Below are 13,277 nucleotides of genomic sequence, written 5' to 3'. Positions count from 1 at the left end.
ATCGCCTAAAGAGAATTGTGCCATGTGCTGTCAAATGTTTTAACAAAATCCACAAAGACATTCTCCAGCACTTTCTTGCATAGCACATGCAGATTGAATATTTGCTCCACTATACCCCTTTTTGGTCTAAAATGGGCTTGTTCTTTAGCCAGAAAGTTCTCTATCTTGGGTACAATCTTCTTCAGGATAATGCACAATGGTGTTTTGGTTGTGTGTGTCAATAAGGAGGTTGTGTGGTAATTTCCACATATAGCTCTGCTCCGCTTTTTATGAATAGGAACCATCAGGGATTGTGTTCAAGTCTTGGGCTATCTTTCAGACTTCCAAATCACAGTGACAAGCTTATGTTATATGTCAGCAAGTACTGCTCCACCACCTTTAATCGGTTCTGCTTGGTGATTCTCCACTCCAGGGGCTTTCCTGCTTTTCAGTGTCTGCACCATATCCTCAACTTCTCAGCAGAAAGCAGGTCTAATAGATACTTCAGATGAGATTGGCAGACAGTCTACACTGGGCTCCTAGTGTTGTTAACAACAGTTCGTCTAACTGGTCTCATCAACGATGGGAACATTTTCACATATATGCATAAGTGTTGGGGGTGCTGTTGCACTCCCTGTCTTGAAGTGGTTTCCCTAATATACAAGGTTTACAGTTTGGTTCAATGGCTCTGAGCACCCCACTGTACAAATTTTTGTCACACCCCTACAAATATGCCTAGCAGATAGGGTTCATGGAGGTGGCAGCTTTGATAACAATTCATACACCACTATTGCTTTTAGCCACTGCAACCTGAAGCTTAGCGCCATCAACTTAAATCGTAGACAGTTAAGACAATGAGTCCCAATTAGTTTCAGGCACTCTGCCTGCTAGTTTTGTAGGGTTTTGTGTAACTTTTTTTTAAAGTGTTCTCCTCTGTTACTGTAGGAAAAACCACCGCAGACAACCGCTTAAACAGACTGGACATAGCGCTGCCAAATGCACAAAGTAAACGAACTGGAGAGAGATTGTCCTCTAATCCGTTTTACTGTAGTTAAAAGAATTTTTGGTGTTACATCTAACAACTGCAGACAGTGGAGATATATATATATTTTAAACTGAGAAATTTTTTTAAGAGGACAGTCTATTTAAAGATACTGCTTGGCAGCTGTCCTAGGTCCCCCCCTGAATCTGAGACTTTTCCCACCTCGTCCCTGGCCTGCTAAGGGAAACCCCAACGAGGGCTTCCATTACGCTCCCCACTTCCAGTAGAGTTTTTTTCCTCTGCACCCGGCCGTCTCCCCGGGGGCGCTCTGTCCTCCCGCAAGGTGGATGGGTGTCATTCCCCCACCCTCCTCCAGGCCTGTGTCGGTGATGCCTGCAGCAGCTCCATCCCATGTGGCTCCTCTGCCGCACTGTCGCTTTCCCCCGCCTCCTCCGCCCGTGGTGCTGCTGCCTCCCCTGTTTGCTCGCCTCGCACAATCCGCTCTCCCTCCGGAGCCGGCGGCTGCCGCCGTTCCTCCTGCCGCTGCCTCCACCCGCCATTGGCCGTAAACAACCCCCCCCCGTCCCCCATCTTCTCCCCCCGTCGCTGTCAAGCGGGGAGGAGGCAGGGCTCTGCTGCCCCTGTGCGTGCGCCCCTGAGCAACTTGCAGCCGCGGGGCTCCGAACCGGAATCAGTGCGGGTCCTGCATGCACCTGAGCCGGCCGCAGGCGCAGCCGCGCGCACGGGCAGCTCCGCAGCCGGGGGGCGCGTGTGTGGCAGGATCCGAAGAGAAGGCGGCGGCGGCGGCAGCAGACTGAGCTTGCGGGCGGCTGGGGAGCGCTGCCTGCCTAGCCCGACTCGCATGCGCTGGCTACGCCGGCTGGCTGTGCAGCCTGGCCGGGGCGGGGAGCGCTGATCGCCTCGGCTGCGCCCTGACTCGGCAGCGGCGGAAGAGAGGGAGCCGGGGCCTTTTGCGAGGTATGGGCTGCTGCCCTGCGGCTGGGGGTTCGCGTCTCCTGCGGGCCGCACAGCCCTTGCGCGGAGTCGGCGCCGGCTGCGCCGCGGGGCATGAGCAGGGGCTTGCCTGAGCGCGCAACTTAGCCCGGACTCGGTACTGAGTTGCCTAGCAAAGTGCATCCTCTCCTGGGAGCGCTGCAGAGAGACCGGCCTGGCCGCTGCCTCCGGCCCCTGCTGGGGATGAGTCCTGCGGAGAGCACCGCTGGCCAACGGGCAGCCCCCGAGCACCTGGAGTCGGAGACCCTGTGAACGGGGCCGCTGCCCTCTCGTTGCCTCCGCCTTTGCTGCCTCCTGCTTTCCCCAGCGGCGGCCTCTGGTGCCCGGCGCAGGATGCCGCTTGCCGGGGGCAGCGCGCTGCAGCCCGCTGGAGGGGCTCGCTCCCTCAGCCCCGCCGCCCTGTCCCGCAGTTTGTCCCGCCTGCGCGAGTATCGGACCCGCTCCCGGATCATGCTGTCCTTGGGCGTCACCCAGATGGTGCTTGGATGCCTCATCGTGGCCGTCAGCTTCGCTGCCCTGGCTCTCACCACCTCGGCCAGGGTCCGGCACTCTTGTCCCTTCTGGGCCGGCTTCTCGGTAAGTGCAGCCGGCAGAATGTGCTGGGGCAGCCGCTTGGCCTCCCTAGTGTGTCTTTCGAAAAGTTACTTCCCCGTCTGCAGCGGAAGAGAGGGATGTGCCCCCCTCCAGGGACAGGGTAGGGGCAAGAGGTGTTATTTTCCTTTCCCTTCCGACATTAGTAATTGAGAGAAGTGTACAAAGTTTCTTGTATACCAGTGAGGTATAAACGCCCTGCAAATTAAATGGGAGTGTGTGTTTGTGTTGGTGGGGTGGTGTAGCTGTGTTTTTGTCTCCTTTGGGGATTAATATGGTGCAGGTCTGTGAGTGGGCACCCCACCATTTCCCGCCCTGTGGTACTGCAGCTTGCTCATGATTACCCTCAGACCTGCTTCAGGAGATTCTATTGCCGAGAAGCTAATTTGCCTCTGGGATGCACCAGATTGAACCAAATGACAAGTACTTGCAGAAAATGTCATGAGGGAAGATACCCCTGTCCATCCACCCATTGGTAAATTAAGTGATTGTGATGCTGAAGACCTGTTTTATATTTTGCACTTATAAAATGCATTATTTGGCCTGAAATTAATTTTATAAAGTATTTGGGGATTGTTTATTTTTTATTTTAAAATATTGGGGGGGGGTTGAAAAAAGTGCTTGGAAAAGAATGGATCTTGCCACTTTAATGGTAAAGTGGATGGATTGACTTTATAATACTCAGTGTCAAAAAGAGATAAAAAAGATAAAATATTCAAACGATAAAAGTGTTACTTTTTACATAAAATCTCAATCCAACTATCTACACCTTTGTGTTTGAGGAGTTGCTGTAAGGGACATGGGATCAGACAAGAACTTAGTCAAGGAAAAGCAGCCTCTTATGGAGCCAGCACTTACTTTATAAGCTAGGTTTTCTGTTCTGATTTGCTGTGATAATTACATTTCCTCTTCTCCCCTTTACTTCCCCTTCCCACTTGTCTTATGCTGTACTCATTGGGTTAGATGTGGCATGATGTGGCAGTACTTATCAATGAGACCATCAAAAAAGTCTGATCTTGCTTCTCTTGAAGTCAGTAGTAAAAGAAAAGGATGGGAGCTCTATTAACGTTCTGTGTGAAAAATTGATAAATTGTTCTGAACCTTCCTGTAAACACAGGGGTTTTTTTTGTTTGTTTTCGGTATCTCACAGATTCCTAGTTATCACTGTGTTGTTGTTATTGGGTTCAGTTTTTATGTGAATAATTTGGAATAATTTTGACTTCTAACCTGAAGAATTCTGTTTATAGAGCACACTGGATCCACAGTTATGAGCTGATGTCTCTCAAGTTCTTGGCACAGATTTATGCATGAATGAAAATGTAACTACCAGAAACAGGTTGTGTTGGAGGTAATAAAATGAAATTAGAACAGCAGGAACAGATTTTAATGTACACATGTAATACACAAACCCTCACAGTTGCAGAAAGCAACTGCACTGCTCCACTGGGGAATGTAATATATGCTATTGTGTTGCTTTAGCTTGGCTGAATGTGGAGGTTTCACAGAAGTTCGCTACAACACATTACTGACTAGCTAGAAGGCTACATAGCTCTCTAGGTAAGGTCAGATCTGGCAAAGTAGTTCTTCGCCCTACATATTTAGAATATTTTGTTTAAGTAGGGGTTTAACTGATTCTACTGACTAAATTTCCTTTTCCCTATTGTTGGTTTTGTCTCCATCATGTTATGTTAGGATGTTTAAAAATTAAAATTGCTGGACTTTTTTGATCTGGGCAGCTGGCCTAAATCTGTTCTTTGTGTCTGCACTTCTAGTATTTAAAAGTTGGACCATGAAAATTCCTTTCATTAGGAGCAAAACAAGAAACTCAAGTCAGTGGTGTTACCAGGACATTAATATCACTGAGCAGACAGACTCTCAATCTTGCTTCATTTAATTTAATAGGTTGTTGATTCCAAGATGTTTTTAACACTTTTAAATAATGTTTAATAAACCAGAGTATTTGCAGCTTTAAAGTATTTGTCCAGAAAACAAACTGATATTTGGTTCAAACCCAAGTCAACTTCTCTAAATATCTGGCAGAAGTGGCACATTTTCAAAATGGTCATGCTCAAACCAAATTATTTACTTAAAGTGGTTTCTGATTCAGTCTATCTCCTTGCAGGACAGAAAAAAGCTCTGGATTCTACAGCTTTGTAGAACCTTTTCTTGGATTTTTTCCCCTGCATTATTTGGTAGCTAAGTCTGTAGTTTTGAAAAGAAATGTCATTTTGCAATGGTCACTTGGATTTTATAGTCATCACACTGCTGTCTTTGAGACTGAGCTTAGGCAAACAGAAGTATTGCAGTCAATGGAGATGTCACAATTCATAATGATGAGGTGTTAATTTCATGTCTTCTGACCACTTAAATAGTAATGTGCTCTTGAGACAAGACAGCTGTGTCAGGTTTAGAGGGTATGCAACTTGTCTGTGTATTCCAGTATGTAATTGGTGCATCTAACCTTTTATCTAGGTTTAATGAGTTGATTAATATGATGTTTAGTCAGTCAGTACAAAACAAATAACTTTTAAAAATAAACAGAATTTATTTTATTTTTACAATTTTTTTTTCAGATCTCTTCCTCTTATTTTACAGGACACAAAAGATATGTCTTACTGTTACAATAGTTATGGGCAGAGGCCAAGTGTTGGATGACAATCTAGTGTTATTATATGTATTGACGTATTTGAAATGTCAAGTACATGCGTGTGGTTCTTAAGTCGACCTGTTAATGTATGCGTCTACACTACCCGGTCCTTTACGCCGACCTAAATCGCCTCTAATGTTGACTTCTGTAATCCATCTCTCCGAGAGGTGTAGCGCTTAATTTGATTTTCATGAGTCGACTGAGGTAGTGGAGACTTGTGTAATTCGACTTATTTGGCCTCCAGGTGGTGTCCCACAATTCTCATCTGTGACCACTTTGGAGATCATTCTCATCTCTGCTGCACTGCAGCAGCTACACAGGAAACGGCCCCTCCCCTGCTAAAGCCCCGGAAATTTTTGATTTCCCATTTCCTGTTTGATCAGCGTTGGGAGCGTGCCAGCTTGAGCACAGCTGATCATGGAGATTACACACCCCAAACGCGCTCCAGCCTGGTCTGCAGAGGACATGGTGGATCTCATCACTTTGTGGGGAAGAGTCTGTGCAGGCAGAGCTCTGATCCAGCAAAAGTAATGCTGACGTTTGTGCAAAGATTGCTCATGGAATGGGGGAGAAGGGCTAGATGAGGGACACGCAGCAGTGCCATTTGAAAATAAAAGGCAAGGGAGGTGAACAGACGTTCTGGTGCTGCACCGGACACGTGCCAGTTCTACAACGAGCTGCATGTGATTCTTGGGGGACCCTACCAGTACCCGCACAAGCAACATGGACACCTCACACGTGTGTGAGTCTAGGGACAACAGGGAGGATGATATGGTGGATGAGGAGGAGGAGAATGGGAGACAGGCGAGTGGTGGATCCATTCTCCCTGAGAACCAGGAAATATTTTTAACCCTGGAGCCCTGTGGGTTGCAGGACATCACGGTGGCCAACCATGATGCTGGGGAAGGCACTTCTGGTAAGTATACAGTTACAATCAAAGTCCAGTTAAACTTGAGCAGGCGCACACATTCGGTTGTATTGCATGTTTACTGTGAAGAAAAAGTGAGGTGCTGTGGCTCTCTGCTTACAAGAGGCTGCTCCAGCTACGCAGACGGTGGCCCCTGGAAAAGACTGTTTATGCAATCCTTTGTAGAAGGTTTCTGGGCAGGGCAGTCTTTTTTCTTTCACCAGGGTAGGACACTTTCCCACGCAACTCCTGAATTAATTCTGCTGTCGTCATTGTGGTACACATCATAGCAGCATAGGGACCAGGTCTATATCCAGATGCTTACAGCATCTCCTTCCTTTCCACTTCTGTTACCCTCAGGATACTGATATCACATAGGGTTGCCTGGGGAAATGGGGGAAGTTCTCATTAAAAGTGCTCTTACAAGAAAAGAAGGAAAAAAAAAAAAGAAAGCATGTCGACCCCCTCGCCCCCCCCCACACATATATTCTGGATTGCCAAACCACGTGGGCGCTAATGTGCCTTTACTGTGCTCAACATGAGTCAGCAAGTAGTTTGAGTGGCTGATAGGGGATTGGGAAATCTCACACGTGGGCCCCCAATTTGGGAATGAAAATGTCCCCCCCACCCCACTCATAAACAGCTTCCTGTGGTGCTATGGGGAGGGGCGATTGTTCAACTAGCTAGCTCTGCTCCCAATATGAGTCTGCTATAAACTTCATTAAAAATGTGATCACCCATGACTCGGGCCGGGGGTGGGGGGGTGAGGTGCTACTCACCATGGCTGGAACAGCAAAATGGCACAGTGAATGGTTATGGATTCTGATTGTTATGGCTTACACCTAGTGTAATAAGGGTTTTTGTTTGTTTTTGCTTTTTTATGAAAACAGCCTTGCTATGGAAACATTTAATGCATGTACAGTGGTCCCTTTCTTTTTTCCCATGACTAACAGCTGGAAATGTGTCCTTCGGCATGTCATCAAAACCTGAATGCAGACTTTCATTTCTTAGAAGGAGGACATGTTCACAGAGATAATGAACGCCTCTGGGATAGCTGACACAGCTGAGAGCATGGAGGATTTCACTGTCTGAGAAGTTAAACATGGACATGGAGAGCAGACAAGCTTCCCATGAGCATGAGTGTGCGGTGCATGATGAGATGCTTCGGATTATGAGGGACCAATCAGACATGTTGAGGCATCTGGTTGAACTGCAGGAACAGAAGCAGGAGGGTCCCTCTGCAGACCCTGGTGGACAGCCAGCCAGCATCGCCTGGCTCAGAATCACCCTCCATGAAGCATTCCATGAGGCTTGGAAGAAAAGTCCATTAACCCTTTCACTTAACTCAGGGGGAATGTACAAGGAACAGAAGGTGCCCATTCACAGACCTTTGATGGTCTAGAATGTGGTGTTATGTTACACAGCTGAAAATGTTTCTCCCGTTCCAACTTTACAAACCCCTTTCCCCCAGGCTAACTTTTTTTTTCTGTTCTCCTTCTTTACTTATGTTTGTTAAATAAAGTAAATGCGTTTGACAGATAAATGTTCTTTATTGAGTAGAAGCAGTGGGCTTTGGTGGGGGGTTGGCTTTACAGGGACAGTGATACAAGCCAGGTGAAGCTTTGGGAAAGCACAATGCGGACAAGCAGCTCACATTACTGTGACTCATTATTGAAACGGCTTTTCAAAGCCTCGTGGATAGGCAGCGCCCCTTGCTGTGCTCTTCTTATTTCCCTGGTGTCTGGTTGCTCAAAAATGGCAGCCATGCGGTCTGCCTCAACTGCCCACCCCTGCGGAAAATTTTCCCACTTTTTTTCACAGATGTTATGGAGCACACAGCAGGCAGCTATAACCATGGGGATGTTCTCTTCACTAAGGTCCAACCTTGTTAGTCGACTTCTCCAGCGCCTCTCTCCCTTATGAGGAGAGATTAAAGAGGCTAGGACTTTTCAGCTTGGAAAAGAGGAGACATGATAGAGGTATATAAAATCATGAGTGGTGTGGAGAAAGTGAATATGGGAACAAGTAAAAAACTTTTCCTTAATATAAGAACTAGGGGCCACCAAATGAAATTAATGGGCAGCAGGTTTAAAACAAATAGAAAGAAGTTCTTCTTCACTCAGCACACAGTCAACCTGTGGAACTCCTTGCCTGAGGAGGTTGTGAAGGCTAGGACTATAACAGGGTTTAAAAGAGAACTGGATAAATTCATGGAGGTTAAGTCCATTAATGGCTATTAACGAAGAAAGGAATGGTGTCCCTAGCCTCTGTTTGTCAGAATGTGGAGATGGATGGCAGGAGAGAGATCACTTGATCATTACCTGTTAGGTTCACTCCCTCTGGGGCACTTGGCATTGGCCACTGTCAGTAGGCAGGATACTGGGCTGGATGGACCTTTGGTATGGCCGTTCTTATGTTATGTTCTTGCAAATGACCAAAGGCACATTCAACCACCATTCTGCACTTGCTGAAACTATAGTTGAACCGTTCCTTACTGCTGTCCAGACGACCAGTGTATGGCTTCATGAACCATGGGAGCAAGGGGTAGGTTGGTTCCCCCTAGATAACTATAGTCATCTCAACGTCATCAATGTTCATTTTGTTGTCTGGAAAGAAAGTCCCAGATTGCAGCTTTTTGAGCAGATCTGAATTCCTAAAGATGCGCATATCATGAACCTTTCCCGACCATCCTACATTGATGTTGGTAAAATGCTCCCTGTGATCCACCAGCACTTGCAACACCATTGAACAGTATGCCTTTCAGTTTATGTACTCTTTGGCAAGGTGGTCTGGTGCCAAGATGGGGATATGTGTGCCATCTATCGCCCCACTGCAATGAGGGAGCCCCATCGCAGCAAAACCATTCCTATGTCCTGCACGTTTCCCAGGCTCACTACCCTTCATAGCAGAAGTCGATCAATGGCCCTGCACACTTGGAGCACAGCAGCTCCCACGGTTGATTTACCTACTCCAAATTGATTCCCCACTGACCGGTAACTCTCTGGTGTTGCAGGCTTCCAAATAGCGATCAGCACTCGCTTCTCCACTGTCAGAGCAGTTTTGTTTTTATGGTGCTGAACTGCACGGCAGGGGAAAGCTCTGCACAAAGTTCCTGGAAGGTGGTCTTCTGCATTCAAAAGTTCTGCAGCCACTGCTCGATATCCAGCACCTGCAAAATGATGTGGTCCCACCAGTCAGTGCTTGTTTCACGGGACCAGAAACGGCGCTCAACAGAGTGCAGCTGCTCTGTGACTGCCAGCAGCAACTGTGAATTTTTTTTTTCTACAGCTTGCAGCAGGGCTGCTTGCAGGACATCACTATGTTCTGCGTGGTGGACCCTACTTTGGCTCTGGAAATACTGCAGCAGAAGGCATGAGGTGTTTGAGATGCTCACAGCAAGAGTGCATAACTGAGCAGGCTCCCTGCTTCTGGGATTATGGCGTATGTGTGGTGGTTTTAAGGCGCGAAAACCACTGGGTTGTTTGCCGTTGATATGAGGGAGGGAGGACAGTGCATCATGGGATGCCAATGCAATGTTCCCATTCTCCCCTGTGACAATGTTTTGGGCCCATGAGGTATTGCACAAACTTTCCAAAACACACTGCAACAAGCTGTACTTTGGGATAGTTACCTACGATTCACTGCTTTGTGCTTCTAGTGAGGACACACTCCATCGAGACAATGAGCCTGGTGTGGCCACGCACAATTGACTTAATTAATTCGGAGGCTTGAGGTCAAATTAGGTAAAGTTGACTTAATTTTGTATTGTCATAGAATCATAGACTTTAAGGTCAGAAGGGACCATTATGATAGTCTAGTCTGACCTCCTGCACAATGCAGGCCACAGAATCTCACCCACCCCCTCCTGTAACAAACCCCTAACCTATGTCTGAGCTATTGAAGGTCCTCAAATCTTAGTTTAAAGACTTTAAGGTGCAGCGAATCCTCCAGCAAGTGACCCGTGCCCCACGCTGCAGAGGAAGGCAAAAGCCCCCCAGGGCCTCTGCCAATCTGCCCTGGAGGAAAATTCCTTCCTGACCCCAAATATGGCGATCAGCTAAACCCTGAGCATGTGGGCAAGACTCACCAGCCAGACACCCAGCAAAGAATTCTCTGTAGTAACTCAGATCCCACCCCCATCTAACATCCCATCACAGGCCATTGGGCATATCTACCGCTAATAGTCAAAGATCATTACCAAGAAAGGTTATCAAATACTAGCAGGGGAGTTAATACTACTTGGAAAGCATCAGACTTGGAGAACTTCTTATGTACAGTGTCTGTGGAGTTTGTGCAGAGGTGCTTTTGGGGGGTCCTGTGGAACAGGAGCATGCTACAAAGCCACCTCCTCCCACCTCGGTTTTGGGGCCTATTTACCCTTTTTCCTTTACTTTGCTACCCTCCATGCCATGTACCACATGGAAGAAACATGTCTGCTGCTAGTCTGGTTAAACCATACTGTGTATGGGGCCAGCATGATTAATGCTTGCTCACCATATATAATGTACAAGGGAGCATGGATTTTTATGAACCAGTAGAAGACACAAAACATGAGGTAATGTACTGCACAGCTATGATAGTGTTAGGAAAACATTGGCTGTCATAGATATTACAGATGGGTAACATGGGTATTGAATTTAAATTCATCTGCTCCTACAGAATGGGATAAGTATGTTTTGTTTCTTCAATAAAGCTTTTATTTTTTATTTATTGCACTTCTGCTTTACTGAGCAAGTCTCCGGAAGGGATTGAAAATAAACTCAATCATCCTTTTGAAAAAGCTTATCCCTGGATGTTAAATAGTTAACTGTTAATCAAGCAGTTTTCTTATGTGGTTAATTTCAAAGAGTCCCGGGCACTTAAAAATAGCCACATGTACAGCCTCATCCAATATTCTTCCAAGATATTTATAGTATTTTCAGCAGAAGTCAGACATAGCATTGCAACTGTAAAACTACCCTGCCAAAGAGTGAAATTTTTCTGCTTGCCTCTTGAAAATATGAGTAGAGAAGCAGCTGGGTAAAGATGTGTGAGAGAAATAACTTAAATATTCTTTAAAACTTCATTTTCAACCAAAATCAGTCACAAATATAAACTACCAGCAAACAAAAGTTCTCTGCACTAAAACCAAGGTAGTTATTTCTCTAGCCCTTAATAATCCTTCCTTGATGGTCAAGCTCCTGTTTTAGAATTCTTATTGGACTACTCTGAATTTACTTGCTCTTTTGGAAGGAAAATACATCAGATATGGGTGTTGATGGAAAGTATCAACAAAAAGTACTCCCTAGAATTCAGTCTCCCTGAATCTTGGGGAATAGTACACTGAGTCTCCTCTGATTGATGTACTCAGTCAGAGGAGACTCAGTGTAGGAGCCGATACTCAGATAGGAGCAGTCTAGTATTTTGTACACAAAGATACAGAGTCGTCAGTTTTAAAATAGCTACAGGGCAAGAGGAAGTAGCTTCCATATTTCTTTTTTCCTTAGAAAAACAAGACAATTCATTTTCTCTTTGCTGGATTTGGAGGAACTCTCTGGGAGAGCAAAACTTCAAATGAAATGAGTAGTTGAATACCAAGTTGTATACTAAATCCCTGAGGAATGCAAAATAATACATTTTAAAGGGTTTTTTTTTCACTAACTTTTCCTGTTCAAAGATTTAGCGGCACTGTCGATTTGTCATAGGGAAATCACAGACACAAGGTGAGTGAGGCATTATTTGGTAGAAGAGACAAACTTTTGAGGTATACATAGCTCTTTTTCAGGTCTGGGAAAGGTATTCAGACTGTCTCAGTTAACTGGCCACTTCACCTTGAATAGTGTCTTACAGTTTGTGTTAGCTACTTATGCTAAACAAACTGTTCCACGTTGTATTTAGCTGGGAATATCTTTCTCAGACCTGAGGAAGAGCACTGCGTATCTCAAAAGCTTTTCTCTTTCCTAGCAGAAGTTGGTCCAATAAAAAATATTACCTCACCCACCTTGTCTCTTTAATATTCTGGGACCAACTCGGCTATAACAACACTACAAAGAATAATAGGGAAATCATGTTAGTTTTAGCCACAAGAAGTGCAGAAGATGACTACCATAGTCCTGTGCTTTGTGATATTGGTTAATGAAGTCCAGAGCTACAAGTAGGATGCAAGAACTTGCTAAGTGTCTTCTGATTGCTTTAGAAAAGCTTGCCTTTAATTAATTGGGGCTCTCAAGGCTCCTTCCCCACTCTGAACTCTAGGGTACAGATGTGGGGACCTGCATGAAAGACCCCCTAAGCTTATTCTTACCAGCTTAGGTTAAAAACTTCCTCAAGGTACAAACTTTGCCTTGTCCTTGAACCCTGTGCTGTCACCACCAAGCGTATTAAACAAAGAACAGGGAAACAGCCCACTTGGAGACATCTTCCCCCCAAAATATTCCCCCAAGCCCTACATCCCCTTTCCTGGGGAAGGCTTGATAAAAATCCTCACCAATTTGTACAGGTGATGCATCCAAACTCTTGCATCTTAAGAACAATGAAAAAGCAATCAGATTCTTAAAAGAAGACTTTTAATTAAAGAAAAAAGTAAAAGAATCACCTCTGTAAAATCAGGATGGTAAATACCTTACAGGGTAATCAGATTCAAAACATAGAGAATCCCTCTAGGCAAAACCTTAAGTTACAAAAAGACACAAAACAGGAATATACATTCCATTCAGCACAGCTATTTTACCAGCCATTAAACAAAAGAAATCTAACACATTTCTAGCTAGATTACTTACTATTTACAGGAGTTCTGAGCTGCATTCCTGATCTGTTCCTGGCAAAAGCATCACACAGACAGACAGAGCCTTTGTTTCCCCCCATCTCCTCCCAGCTTTGAAAGTAACTTGTCTCCTCATTGGTCATTTTGGTCAGGTGCCAGTAAGGTTATCTTAGCTTAACCCATTACAGGTGAAAGGGTTTTGCCTCTGGCCAGGTGGGATTTTATAGTTCTGTATACAGAAAGGTGGTTACCCTTCCCTTTATATTTATGACAGGGGCAAATCACTTCCCGACATTTGGAATGTTTTGTTTGAGAATGAGTAAGAGGCTGTAATATATACTTTCTTTTTTGATTCCTGTTCATCAGCTCAGCAGCGAGAAGTGGGTCCGAATGAAGTCTTTCCATCAATTTCTGA

At 45.5% G+C, this 13,277-nt stretch overlaps 1 protein-coding gene across 5 annotated transcripts in view; it reads left to right on the top strand.

Annotated features, from left to right (window-relative positions):
- The first annotated feature begins 1,513 nt into the window (after positions 1-1,513).
- The window catches only part of ENTREP2 (endosomal transmembrane epsin interactor 2), a 388,263-nt gene continuing 376,499 nt past the window's right edge, over positions 1,514-13,277 (top strand). For all 5 annotated transcript variants that reach the window (XM_073303686.1, XM_073303684.1, XM_073303683.1 and 2 more), the window contains exon 1: positions 1,514-2,551. In XM_073303686.1, coding sequence (XP_073159787.1) covers positions 2,309-2,551 — 243 coding nt within the window. In that variant the 5' untranslated portion in view covers positions 1,514-2,308. The remainder of the gene's footprint in view (positions 2,552-13,277) is intronic.

This window comes from Lepidochelys kempii, chromosome 10 (genome assembly GCF_965140285.1).
Source record: "Lepidochelys kempii isolate rLepKem1 chromosome 10, rLepKem1.hap1, whole genome shotgun sequence".
NCBI lineage: Eukaryota > Metazoa > Chordata > Testudines > Cheloniidae > Lepidochelys > Lepidochelys kempii.
Note: the sequence above shows the minus strand (reverse complement) of the source record. Positions and strands in the feature narration are given on the sequence as shown.